The following is a 14,786-nucleotide window of genomic DNA, read 5'->3' as shown; positions in this document are numbered from 1 at the left end:
GTGGGAACCCACAACCTTCTTACTCAGAGGCGAGAGTGCTACCCCTGAGCCGCAGCTGATATGGTGCTATTTGCAAGCAGTACTGTTCTCCCCATCCCGATCTCTCTCTCTTTCTCTCTCCCTATTCCTGTATAATTATTGTAATCTCAGTTCTATCCCCATCATTTGCACTGATTTCTTAAACATGGCCTGTCTACCAAACGATATCTTAGAGCTGAATCTGCCCAATTATTCCATTTACACTTTATACTGTGCCGAGAATGAAATGAACATCATAATATTCTGTGTAGAGTAGTTCATTCTATCAGATCCAAAAGCGTCAGGCTTTGGTGATAGGTTGTGAAATTCTGCAACCCAAGAGAGAAAAAGAACGAGTTATCAGATTGATACAAAATGCTTTTTAATTCAAGTCTTAAATTGCCAAAGTACACAATAATTTTACGATAACTTGAATTACTTCAGGTGTTGTCTACTTTTAAAGAGCCAGAAAACAGACTTCATGATTCATCAGTAAAAGCAGCACAATTCAAATGCCAAACAACCTGCTCCTACTTAATTTCATCCTGTGATATTTATGTGAAGCTGCTGACAGCAAGTGGTATCACCAGCTGCCTCACAGGAAATCTGGTTGAGGCTTGCTCTGCAGTCTGACTGTTTTATTGGCTCAGAAATTGTGGTTGGAGGCTTCCCACGGGAGGATGCCTCCGACCGCAAAAAAAATTACAAAAGTACCTGGTGATCCCGGAGGAACAAACACTTCGGCTCCAAGGCCTAGATGTGCAGCCCAGCGCAGAGGAGCATGCAGCCCAGGGGCAGAAGCACATCCTGAGATCAGGAGGGCCGGCCCACCAATCGAAATGAAGTATTTTCTCATTGATAATACCTGTCATAAGAAAATACAATACATAAATTTTTAAAAACTCCTCACTTATTTAAAATGATAGAAATTGAATTATTATATGTTTTAGATATGTTTTAAAAAAACATTTTTTAGTAGTGTTAAAAATAAACTTACGTTAATGGACAGGGATTTTAATATAAAAATTAGTCATCAAATTTATTTTTTCTATCTTTTAAAACTCGTACACCTGCTTTTACCAGGCATAAGAGTTTTAAGGACATTCAATGGGTGGGAGTTGGGCAAATAGCCCAAATCTCCATCCGTGGAGCCCCTTCCCTCGGGGATGGGTTGGATCTGTCAAAATAAATTTTGATAGATCGCAAGTGCCAGGTTTAGGCGCATCACGCACACCCAGAGAGGCCACAATTCACGGCCAATTATGATGTTAGTTGGATTCCTTTGATGTTCACCATTTTTGTCAATAAGGAGGGATGTACTTGCATTGGAGGCAGTTCAGAGAAGGTTCACTAGGTTGATTCCTGGGATGAAGCGGTTGTCTTATGAGAAAAGGTTGATCAGGTTGGGCTTGTACTTATTGGAGTTTAGAAGAATGAGAGCTGATCTTATTGAAACATATAAGATTATAAGGGGGCTTGAGAGGGTAGATGCTGAAAGGATGTTTCCCCTCTCGGGGAATCTAGAACTAGGGGGCATAGTTTCAGAATAAGGGGTCACCCATTTAATACGGAGATGAGAATGAACTTCTTCTCTCATAGGGCCATGAATCTTTGTAATTTTCTATCCCAGAGAGCTTTGGAAGCTGAGTCATTGAATATATTCAAGGCTGAAATAGACAGATTCTTGAATTATAGGGGAGTCAAGGGTTATGGGGAACAGGCAGGAAAATGGAGTTGAGGCCAAGGTCAGGCCAAGATCAGATCAGCCATGATCTTACTGAATGCAGGCCTACTCCTACTCCTAATTCTTATGTTCTTATCCGATTGATGGCTGGTCCATATTTCAGTTGCAGGTATATTGCCCAACAGAGTGAAGAATTTCAAGTCCTCAGAATTTATCAAAAATAGCCTTCAAATTGTTGTTTATTTAACATTTTGAAAACCTCTGACAACAATTTACTGCATGCAGGAACGTGACACAACAGTTTAAATTGTTCCCTTTATGGGCCAGAGCGATTGATTGGCATTGTATTAACAATCATCCCATCGTTAAAAGGGTACTTATATTAATTATGAGCCCTAACTTTCCACGCCAGGTTTAATGGGCAATTAATATGCAAATCCAGCAAGTTTTAAAAAATAACGGGGAGGCTAAAGGCCAGACACAGCGGAGCAGTGTAAATCGACCAGCAAATTCTGGAGATTCTTAACTCACGGCGTATGTCTTCATTCCCTGAACTTGCTGGCCGATTTGAACGTTAATAAAAGCTTGCGTTGGTAACACACCATTATTTTTCCAGCAGGATTTGGCCCAATGAAACATACTTTTAAGAATATCTCAAAAAATAAATCCCTTTGGTAATGCAGTCACAGCTCCAACTTCCAACCACGTTCATGGTGAACCTTGTAAGATACTAATAGTCATGTACACGTATACACGATGTCAACTGTGGCTCAGTGGGTAGCACAATTGCCTCTGGGTCAGAAGCTTCTGAGTTCAAGTCCCACTCCAGGAACTTGAGCAATTAAATCTAGGCTCACACTCTAGTGTAGTGCTGAGGGAATGCTGTACTGTCAGAGATGCTGTCTTTTGGATGAGATGTTAAACCGAGGCCCAGTCTGCTCTCTCAGGTGAATGTAAAAGATCCCATGGTACTATTACGAAGAAGAGTTGGGGAGTTATCCCCGGTGCTTTGGCCAATATTCACCCCTCAATCAGCCTAACAAAAAGACAGATTATGTGGTCATTATCATATTGCTGTTTGTGGGAGCTTGCTGTGCGCAAATTGGCTGCTGCGTTTCCCACATTACAACAGTGACTGCACCCCAAAAGTACTTCATTGGCGGTAAAGCGCTTTGGGACATCTGGTGGTCATGAAAGGTGCTATATAAATGCAAGTATTTCTTTCTTATGATGGAACATGGAAAATGGGTGCAGGTATAAACCGAAATGCATTTTTTCCCTTTGCAATTGTGTGCTGTTTTCACAAAGGGAACATGAACACTCAAACCGCCTCAATTTAGGTTTTCCTCAACAAACTTTAAGTGGCCAATCTTGGACTACTTTGGGTTTTCGGTGCAGTACCTGTTCTCCATCAATCACTTGAACTTTACTACAGCTGAAATAAAGTTAACAGCACCATTCTCACTGTATTCCCACTGATTATACTTTCACCTTTCAGAAACATATGAAAACGTTATAAAGGGGTACTTTATTATGGCTTCAATATTTTAAAGGGGCACAATTACTGCAGGTATTATTTTATTATCTATAGTGCTGAATATGCTGAGGTGGTTGAACATTTACATTCCAATAAATTAATATTGAATTGTAGATTATTAGTGTGAAATATCATTTATATGGAAACTAAAAGCACATGAAGGTGCCAAAGGAAAACATACGACTAATATAAAAAAAATAGCCATCTTACAGTATTAGAGTTGACAGGTCTTTTTATATTAGCAAGCAGACTCAATACGTAAACAACGCTCATCATTTTGTGTGTTGACTTTTTTTTACATAATTATCTGCGAGTTAAAAAAAATACAGAAACAGATGTGGTAATTGCAGTTTGACCGAAGTTTATCCCATTAATCGGATTGTATCACTTCAATTGAAATCAATCAACTCTTTCCTTCCAGGGAGTTTTCAAATAAGATACAAACTAGATGGTGATAAAGATCCTGTTTTCTTCAGCATTGATACCAGGAACTGGGCAAATGGCCAGCTTCACAGTGTCAAAATCGATCGAGATGGGAAGGACATCTACATTCAGGTAATACAATTTCTAAAAGAATATTTGATTCCACAGGCTGCGGTAAAACAGTGGCTATGTACATAACACAAGATGTTAATTTGGTCAGCTGTGCAAACTCCAATCCTTAGGGTTTGGCATGATAAGGGTGAGCAAACTTGGGTTGGTGCATTAAAAGTAATTAAAGGCACAGCATTTGTGCTCTGGGATATAGTGAGGTTATGAAAGGTGGTATCGAAATACAAGACCATTGTTCCTTCCTTCTTTCTTTCTCTCAGGCAGTATGGAAAAGTTAGCATGTGGGTACAGCAAGTAATTAGGAAGGCAAATGGAATGTTGGCTTTTATTGCAAGGGGTATAAAAGTAGGGATGGCCTGCGACAACTGTAGGGGACATTGGTGAGATCACACCTGGAGTACTGCATACAGTTTTGGTCCCAATATTTAAGGAAGGATATACTTGCATGGGCAGCTGTTCAGAGAAGGTTCATGAGGTTGATTCCTGAGATGAAGGGGTTGCCTTATGAAGATAGGTTGAGTAGGTTGGGCCTATACTCACTGGAGTTCAGAAGAATGAGAGGTGATCTTATTGAAACATATAAGATTCTGAGGGGGCTTGACAGGGTAGATAGATGCAGAGAGGATGTGTCTCCTCGTAGGCGAATCTAGAACTAGGGGCATAGTTTCAGAATATGTGGTCGCCCATTTAAAATGGAAACGAGGAGGAATTTTTTCTTTCAGAGGGTCATGAATCTTTGGAATTCTCTACCCCAGAGAGCTGTTGAGGCTGGGTCATTGAACGCATTTAAGGTGGAGATAGACAGATTTTTGAATGATAAGGGAGTCAAGAGTTATGGGGAGCGGGCAGGCAAATGGAGTTGAGGCCAAGATCAGATCTTATTGAATGGCAGAGCAGGCTCGAGGGGCCAAATGGCCAACTCCTGCTCCTATTATGTTCTTATGTTAAGATCTAGCCTTTGTAATCCGAACTTCAAAAATAGAATGAACCAGTTCCTGGTGATCCACAATTTTTGGAATATGTTCTAGCTAATGATTAAACTGCCTAAAGGCTCTGGGTTTAACCCTTAGTACCCAAACATTAAATCTCACAACCTTTGCGCTTTCAGTAGCAGCCAAGATTGGCTTTGTGAGACATTTATCATTGTGACAGCTGCCTTCAGCTGTTTGCACCCTGCAGCCATGCTACTTAATATTATACAAAGCTAAAAGGAGACTCCCCTGAAGGTTCAGAGGAAAAGCCACCATCTCTGAACCATACAGATCAGGAAGATCCGAGGTTAGATTCCCGATCTGTGCTGAGTGATGCGGAGGCTGTCCTTCATATGACAATAAGCACATCGTATGTCGAATTTAGAAAAATTAGGGTTTTCTGACATCCATGTTAAAGGATACGCAATTATAAGCTTTACATATTAACTGTACAGATAAACTTCAGAAACAAATGATCCTTTTAGGACAATGATTTGAACAGCCCCAGTGCTAATTTTGCGTAGCTGTGCTGGTTCAGAGACTCACTGATGACATTATTCGTGAGGAACATGGAGTGAGAAAGACACGTGATTGAGATTAGCCCAGTGAACAGAGCATGGAACTCAATGGGGAAAAAGAACGCTTAATGACTTATCAAAACCATGGCCTTGTTTTAGTTTCCGCACGATGCAATGTCTAATCGTTCCATTTTCTGAAGTCAATTAATTAATGGTGTAGACATGATCTAATTGGATGTTGCTTGTACAGATTAAGGCTAGTATGAATTATTAAAGGCAATAGGTGTTATGATTCATTTTAATTGGGATGTTCAATATTCAGTTACAATGAATAAAAACATTACTTACTCGGGTTTGTTCAAACTGAGTACTCCATAATCCAGGTATCTGGGAGGGGATTCATGAGGTCATCAGATTTTGGTGCACTTGTCAGAAACTTTCTGTATTTTTTGGTATTTGTTGACTTGCTAACACGTTATTTCTGTTGCTTTATACAAATAAAAGTATTTTGTAGAATGATAGCTCAGCTTTCTCTTTGCACAGCTGCTGCGGCCTTTGGGAAGTCAGGTTCTCGGAGGTGCGTCAATATTTACAGGTGGTCACCCACCAATAACATTTGCAAACATTTGCATCGGGTGAGGAGATCTAACGGCTCACTCTAATAGCTTAGTACCTTAAGGTGCAATAAGGTGCTGGTACTTTTTGTAATGATGATGTCGAACAGCAGAAAATGCACTAAGGCGTATTTTGAAGGAGTAAGAACATAAGAATTAGGAACAGGCATGTTATGTATTTAACCCCTTGTAACCTGTATTACACTACCACCAGAGGGCCTACCTGTTGGAGGCCCAAGGGATCCCAGCATCCCTTGGGAGCACGGTATATAAGCAGGCCACCCACGAGGTACCTGCATTCTGGAATCGCATTAAAGGAGCTAAGGTCGCACTTGCTCATTGTACACAGTACTCAGCTTCATCCTTTATTATGAGCTTATCAGTTGGTGACGAGATAACGAACAACTGCGCGAAAATGCAAAGAACAGTTGGTATCCTGGAGAAGTTCTCAGAAGGGGATGATTGGGAGGCCTTCGTGATGAGACTCGATCAATACTTTGTGGCCAACGAGCTGGAAGGGGAAGAGAACGTTGCCAAACGAAGGGTGATCCTCCTAACTGTCTGTGTGGCAACAACCTATGGCCTCATGAAGAATCTCCTAGCTCCAGCAAAAACAACAGCTAAATCCCATGAAGAATCGTGTACGCTGGTCTGGGAGCACCTAAATCCTAAGAAATGCGTTTTGATGGCGAGATATCGGTTCTACATGTGTCAACGGTCGGAAGGCCAGGAAGTGACGAGCTATGTCGCCGAACTAAGGCGCCTTGCAGGACATTGTGAATTTGAGGGATTCCTAGAACAAATGCTTAGAGACTTTTTTGTACTGGGCATTGGCCACGAGACAATCCTTTGCAAACTGTTAAGCATTGAAACTCCGAGCAAGTTCCCATTGTTGTTCGATCCAGGCATTGGAAGCTTCTCGGGGACGAAAGTGCAGATCCATTTGGTACGCGACCCATCCACCACAAGGCATGGGAAGTACTGTACATGATGCATGAGAAAGTGGAAATTGAGCTGGACAGGCTGCAGTGAGAAGGCATCATCACGCCGGTGGAATTCAACGACTGGGCCAGTCTGATTGTCCCGGTATTTAAACAGGACGGCAGGGTCAGAATTTATGGGGACTATAAAGTAACGATTAACCATTTATCGCTACAGGACCAGTACCCACTACCCAAGGCAGATGACCTATTTGCAACCCTGGCTGGAGGGAAGACGTTCACCAAGCTGGACTTGACCTCGGCCTATATGACGCAGGAGCTGGAGGAGTCTTTGAAAGGCCTCACCTTCATCAACACACACAAAGGTCTGTTCATCTATAACAGGTGCCCGTTTGTGATTCGGTCGGCCGCAGCAATCTTTCAACGGAACATAGAGAGCCTGCTAAAGTCAATTCCTCGCACTGTGGTTTTCCAGGACAACATACTGGTTACAGGTCGGGACACCACTGAGCACTTGAATCTGGAAGAAGTTCTTAGTCGGTTGGATCACGTGAGGCTCAGGTTGAAATGCTCGAAGTGTGTTTTCCTGGCGCAGGAGATCAAGTTCTTAGGAAGAAGAATCGTAGCAAATGGCATCAGAACTACCGCACCAAGACGGAGGCCATCAAGAATGCACTGAGACCATAGAACATGGTGAAGCTGCGGTCATTCCTGGGACTCCTTAACTACTTCGGTAATTTCCTACCTGGGTTAAGCACCCTGCTAAAACCCCTACATGCGCTACTGCGCAAGGGAGACGACTGGGTATGGGGAAATTCACAAGAGGCTGCCTTTAAGAAAGCCAGAAATCTGTTGAGTTCAAACAAACTGCTTGTCCTGTATAACTTTTGTAAAAGATTAGTGCTAGCTTGTGATGCGTCGTCATATGGGGTCGGGTGTGTGTTACAACAGGCTAACGAATCAGGATTTTGCAACCGGTTGCTTATGCATCCAGGAGTTTGTCCAAGGCTGAAAGGGCCTACAGCATGATTGAAAAAGAGGCTCTGGCGGGCATTTACGGGGTAAAAAAAATGCACCAGTACTTATTCGGCCTCAAGTTTGAGCTTGAAACTGACCACAAGAAGCTCATATCGCTGTTCTCTGAGAACAAGGTGATTAACATCAATGCCTCTGCCCGCATCCAAAGATGGGTGCACACGCTGTCGGAATACAACTATGTAATCCGCCACAGACCAGGCACAGAGAACTGCGCAGATGCTCTCAGTCGGCTGCCATTGCCCACCACTGGGGTGGAAATGGCACAGCCAGTGGACTTGCTCATGTTAATGGAGGCATTCGAAAACGAAAAGTCCCCCCTTACGGCCCGCCAGATCATTACCTGGACCAGCCAGGATCCTTTACTGTCCTTAGTAAAAAAACTCTGTCCTCCATGGTAGCTGGTCCCGCGTCCCAGCGGAGATGCAGGAGGCAATTAAGCCATTCCACAGGCGCAAAGACGAAATGTACCTGCAGGCGGACTGTCTGTTGGGGGGCAATTGCATAGTCTTGCCCAAGAAAGGCAGAGATACGTTAATTTGTGAACTGCACAGCACGCATCCAGGCATTGTAATGATGAAAGCCACAGCCAGATCCCATGTGTGGTGGCCCGGCATCGACTCAGATTTAGAGTCATGCATGCGTCAGTGCAACACTTGCTCTCAGCTGAGCAATGCACACAGAGAGGCACTGCTAAGTTTGTGGTCGTGGCCCTCCAAATCGCGATCGAGGATCCACGTGGACTATGCGGGCCCATTTCTCAGCAAAATGTTTTTAGTTTTCGTGGATGTTTGGTCAAAATGGATTGAATGTGCGATAATGTCTGTAAGCACGTCCATGGCCACTATTGAAAGCCTACGAGCCACGTTTGCCATCATGGACTACCTGACGTCCTAGTCAGCGATAATGGGCTGTACTTCACCAGTGCTGAATTCCAGGAATTCATGACCTGCAATGGGATCGAACATATCACATCTGCCCCGTTCAAGCCCGCATACAAAGGCCAAGCGGAACGGGCAGTTCAGACCATCAAGCAAAGCTTGAAATGTGTGTCGGAAGGCTCCCTGCAGACCCGGCTGTCCCGAGTGCTGCTCAGCTACCGCACCAGACCCCACTCGCTTATTGGGGTTCCCCAGCCGAGCTGCTCATGAAAGGGCACTGAAAACAAGGCTCTCTCTTGTCCACCCTGATCTCCATGATCATGTGGAAGGCAGGCGGCATCAACAAAGTGTGTACCATGATCGCACAAATTTGTCACGCGATATTGAGATCAATGATCCTGTGTTTGTACTCAATTATGGACATGGTCCCAAATGGCTCGCTGGCACAGTCACAATCAAAGAGGGGACTAGGGTGTTCAGAACAAATTGACCAATGGACAAACGCATAGAAAACATTTGGACCAAATCAAATTGTGGTTTGCCAACAGCTACGAACAACCCGAAGAAGACACCACCAAATTTGACCCTACAACACACACACAAGTGGCAACTGACATCATGGTTGACCACGAAGCCGAACTTATCATCCCCAGCAGCCTGGCAAGGCTGGCTGCCCAACAGCCCAGTGAAGAACTAACCAACTCACCCACATCAGCATTTGTACCGAGACGATCGACAAGGGAGTGAAAAGTCCCAGATCTTCTCAACTTGTAAATAAGTGTACTATTGACTTCACGGGGGAGTGATGTTATGTACTTAACCCCTTGTAACCTGTATTACACTACCACCAGAGGGCCTACCTGTTGGAGTCCGAAGGAATCCCAGCATCCCTTGGGAGGACATTAGCTTGGATGATGTGGAATCTATATGGGGAGAGCTGCAGAATACCAAAGGGCAAAAAACGTTAGTGGGAGTTGTGTACAGACCTCCAAACAGTAGTAGTGATGTTGGGGAGGGCATCAAACATGAAATTAGGGGTGCGTGCAATAAAGGTGCAGCAGTTATAATGGGTGACTTTAATATGCACATAGATTGAGTTAACCAAACTGGAAGCAATACGGTGGAGGGGGATTTCCTGGAGTGCATAAGGGATGGATTTTTGGACCAATATGTCGAGAAACCAACTAGAGGGGAGGCCATCTTAGACTGGGTGTTGTGTAATAAGAGAGGATTAATTAGCAATCTCGTTGTGCGAGGCCCCTTGGGGAAGAGTGATCATAATATGGTAGAATTCTGCATTAGGATGGAGAATGAAACAGTCAATTCAGAGACCATGGTCCAGAACTTAAAGAAGGATAACTTTGAATGTATGAGGCGTGAATTGGCTAGGATAGATTGGCGAATGATACTGAAGGGGTTGACTGTGGATGGGCAATGGCAGACATTTAGAGACCGCATGGAGGAACTACAACAATTGTACATTCCTGTCTGACGTAAAAATAAAAAAGGGAAGGTGGCTCAACCGTGGCTATCAAGGGAAATCAGGGAAAGTATTAAAGCCAAGGAAGTGGCATACAAATTGGCCAGAAATAGCAGCAAACCCGGGGACTGGGAGAAATTTAGAACTCAGCAGAGGAGGACAAAGGGTTTGATTAGTGCAGGGAAAATAGAGTACGAGAAGAAGCTTGCAGGGAACATTAAGATGGATTACAAAAGTTTCTATAGATATGTAAAGAGAAAAAGGTTAGTAAAGACAAACGTAGGTCCCCTGCAGTCAGAATTAGGGGAAGTCATAAAGGGGAACAAAGAAATGGCGGACCAATTGAACAAGTACTTTGGTTCGATATTCACTGAGGAGGACACAAACAACCTTCAGGATATAAAAGGGGTCGGAGGGTCTAGTAAGGAGGAGGAACTGAGGGAAATCCTTATTAGTCGGGAAATTGTGTTGGGGAAATTGATGGGATTGAAGGCCGATAAATCCCCAGGGCCTGATGGACTGCATCCCAGAATACTTAAGGAGGTGGCCTTGGAAATAGTGGATGCATTGACAGTCATTTTCCAACATTCCATTGAATCTGGATCAGTTCCTATGGAGTGGAGGGTAGCCAATGTAACCCCACTTTTTAAAAAAGGAGGGAGAGAGATAACAGGGAATTATAGACCGGTCAGCCTGACATCGGTATGGGTAAAATGATGGAATCAATTATTAAGGATGTCATAGCAGTGCATTTGGAAAGAGGTGATATGATAGGTCCAAGTCAGCATGGATTTGTGAAAGGGAAATCATGCTTGACAAATCTTCAGGAATTTTTTGAGGATGTTTCCAGTAGAGTGGACAAGGGAGAACCAGTTGATGTGGTATATTTGGAGTAGTGTGCTGACATGGATTGAGAACTGGTTGTCAGACAGGAAGCAAAGAATAGGAGTAAATGGGGACTTTTCAGAATGGCAGGCAGTGACTAGTTGGGTACCGCAAGGTTCTGTGCTGGGGCCCCAGCTGTTTACACTGTGCATTAATGATTTAGACGAGGGGATTAAATGTAGTATCTCCAAATTTGCGGATGACACTAAGTTGGGTGGCAGTGTGAGCTGCGAGGCGGATGCTACGAGGCTGCAGAGCGACTTGGATAGGTTAGGTGAGTGGGCAAATGCATGGCAGATGAAGTATAATGTGGATAAATGTGAGGTTATCCACTTTGGTGGTAAAAACAGAGAGACAGACTATTATCTGAATGGTGACAGATTAGGAAAAGGGGAGGAGCAAAGAGACCTGGGTGTCATGGTACATCAGTCATTGAAGGTTGGCATGCAGGTACAGCAGGCGGTTAAGAAAGCAAATGGCATGTTGGCCTTCATAGCCAGGGGATTTGAGTACAGGGGCAGGGAGGTGTTGCTACAGTTGTACAGGGCCTTTGTGAGGCCACACCTGGAGTATTGTGTACAGTTTTGGTCTCCTAACCTGAGGAAGGACATTCTTGCTATTGAGGGAGTGCAGCGAAGGTTCACCAGACTGATTCCCGGGATGGCGGGACTGACCTATCAAGAAAGACTGGATCAACTGGGCTTGTATTCACTGGAGTTCAGAAGAATGAGAGGGGACCTCATAGAAACGTTTAAAATTCTGACGGGGTTAGACAGGTTAGATGCAGGAAGAATGTTCCCAATGTTGTGGAAGTCCAGAACCAGGGGACACAGTCTAAGGATAAGGGGTAAGCCATTTAGGACCGAGATGAGGAGGAATTTCTTCACCCAGAGAGTGGTGAACCTGTGTTATTCTCTACCACAGAAAGTTGTTGAGGCCAATTCACTAAATATATTCAAAAAGGAGTGAGATGAAGTCCTTACTACTAGGGGGATCAAGGGGTATGGTGAGAAAGCAGGATTGGGGTACTGAAGTTGCATGTTCAGCCATGAACTCATTGAATGGCGGTGCAGGCTAGAAGGGCCGAATGGCCTACTTCTGCACCTATTTTCTATGTTTCTATGTTTCTATATAAGCAGGCCACCCACGAGCACTCTGCAGTCTCATTAATGGAGCTAAGGTCACATTTGCTCATTGTACACAGTACTCAGCTTCATCCTTTATTATGAGCTTATCAAGGAGTAGGCCATTTGGCCCCTCGAGCCTGCTCTGACACTCAATGAGATCATGGCTGATCTTCTACTACAACTCCACTTTCCTGCACTGTCCCCATATCCCTTGATACCCTTAATATTCCAAAATCTATCGATCTCTGTCTTGAATTTCCTTAACGACTGAGCCTCCACAGCCCTGTGGGGTAGAGAATTCCAAAGACTCATCACTCTCTCAGAGAAGAAATTTCTCCTCATCTCTGTCCTAAATGGCCAACCCCTTATGCTGAGACTGTGACCCCTGGTTCTAGACTCCCCAGCCAGTCAAGCCCTGTAAAAATTGTGTATGTTTTAATGAGATCATCTCTCATTCTTCTAAATTCTAGAGAATTTGGGTCAAGCCTACTCAATCACTCCTCATAGGACGATCCCTCCATCCCAGGAATCAGTCTGTTGCACTCCCTCTTTGGCAAGTATATCCTTTCTTCGGTAAAGAGACCAAGGGCTGGATTTTTATTGGGCTTGCGCCTCTATTGACGCCCCGGCGGAGTATGCAAATGATTTCCGGCCCAGCGACCAGCTTCCAGTGCCCCACTGGCAAATTTGGTGCCTGTATTGCAGGGCAGCGTCAAGCCGGTGTAGTGACAGTGCGGTGAAATCTGTTTCGAGCGGGACCCGAAAGCATCCTCTAACCACATCATTAATAATAGATTCTTGCATTTTCCTGATGACTGATGTCAGGCTAACTGGTCTGTAGTTCCCTGTTTTCTCTCTCTTTCCTTTCTTACATAGCGGAATGAAGATAGAAATAAGGAGCCTTGGGCATATTTTTCATGGCTTGTCAGACACAGATGGTAGCAGAAGACTGAGAAGTACCTCATGTTATTTCAGGCTTTAAAAGGTCGGAATTATAGCCCTGTTATCATGATATCTACACTGAGGACTAAAATTATTTTATTCAGGAAAGGAAATATTTCAGATTTAATAAGAATTATGCTAATAAATTCAAGGCATTGTGTGTTTATGCAAGGCATGACATGCCGAACAAATTCATAGAAAATATTTAAGGATGTAATTGAGTTCGTGTATAATGGTAATATAATTAGTCTTATACATCTCGCCTTTTGAAACATAGAAACATAGAAACAAAGAAAATAGGTGCAGGAGTAGGCCATTCGGCCCTTCGAGCCTGCACCACCATTCAATAAGATCATAGCTGATCATTCACCTCAGTACCTCTTTCCTGCTTTCTCTCCATACCCCTTGATCCCTTTAGCCGTAAGGGCCATATCTAACTCCCCCTTGAATATATCCAATGAACTGGCATCAACAACTCTCTGCTATAGAGAATTCCTCAGGTCAACAACTCTGAGTGAAGAAGTTTCTCCTCATCTCAGTCCTAAATGGTTTACCCCTTATCCTTAGACTGTGTCCCCTGGTTCTGGACTTCCCCAACATCGGGAACATTCTTCCTGCATCAAACCTGTCCAGTCCCGTCAGAGTTTTATATGTTTCTATGAGATCCCCTCTCATCCTTCTAAACTCCAGTGAATATAGGCCCAGTCGATCCAGTCTCTCCTCATATGTCAGTTCTGCCATCCCAAGCATCAGTCTGGTGAACCTTCGCTGCACTCCCTCAATAGCAAGAATGTCCTTCCTCAGATTAGACCAAAACTGAGCACAATTTTCAAGGTGGGGCCTCACCAAGGCCCTGTACAACTTCAGTAAGACCTCCCTGCTCCTATACTCAAAACCCCAAGCTATGAAGGCCAACATACCATTTGCCTTCTTCACCGCCTGCTGTACGTGCATGCCAACTTTCAATGAGCTCCCACGCAAGAAATCAAAGTTGAGCTCATGTGGCTAAGAATGAAGATGTAAATTGAATAAGGATTGGGTATCAGAAAGTACTTACTAACAGTAATCATTCTATTAGCGTAGCTATGATTAGCAATGGTTCCTGAAGCTCAGGTCTGGGACCATTATTCCAACCACAATATTTATTAATGATCTTGCCAAGGGCATTGTGAATAGATCTGCTAAAGTTATGGAGGATGCCAAGCTTTGTGGCGCATTTCTGAGGAGCGGCATACAGATAAAGCAGGCCTGCACAGAAAATAACAGTGCAAATCAACAGCAGCTATTGTTGAAATTGTAAGGTATTTTATTGTGTATTCTTATTGCTCCACTCTTTTCCTATTGTGCACCGCACCGATTCCTTAAGTTAAAGTACGTTTTTTTTTAATGGGCTTTTGTGCAGTGCACGTAACACTGAAAAAATCGTGGAGGGCCAAAATCGATTAAGTCCGTTTTGACTAGTGTCGGGCCCAAAAATTTTCAACATGCGCAAATGGTCGGCGCCTGTGTCCAAATGTTGGCGAAAGTTGGAAAGTGAGTATTTCACGCCAAAAAACGTTTTAAGGCCAAAAACCGGTGCACATTTGTGGCGAAAATAGAGC

The 14,786-nt window shown here is 43.8% G+C and overlaps 1 protein-coding gene across 1 annotated transcript in view; it reads left to right on the top strand.

Moving 5' to 3' along the window:
• The window catches only part of LOC139253730 (contactin-associated protein-like 5), a 1,639,232-nt gene that overhangs the window by 1,425,084 nt on the left and 199,362 nt on the right, over positions 1–14,786 (top strand). The window contains exon 20 of the mRNA XM_070873523.1: positions 3,661–3,794. Coding sequence (XP_070729624.1) covers positions 3,661–3,794 — 134 coding nt within the window. The remainder of the gene's footprint in view (positions 1–3,660; positions 3,795–14,786) is intronic.

Source organism: Pristiophorus japonicus, chromosome 3, assembly GCF_044704955.1.
Source record: "Pristiophorus japonicus isolate sPriJap1 chromosome 3, sPriJap1.hap1, whole genome shotgun sequence".
Taxonomy (NCBI): Eukaryota; Metazoa; Chordata; class Chondrichthyes; family Pristiophoridae; genus Pristiophorus; species Pristiophorus japonicus.
Note: the sequence above shows the minus strand (reverse complement) of the source record. Positions and strands in the feature narration are given on the sequence as shown.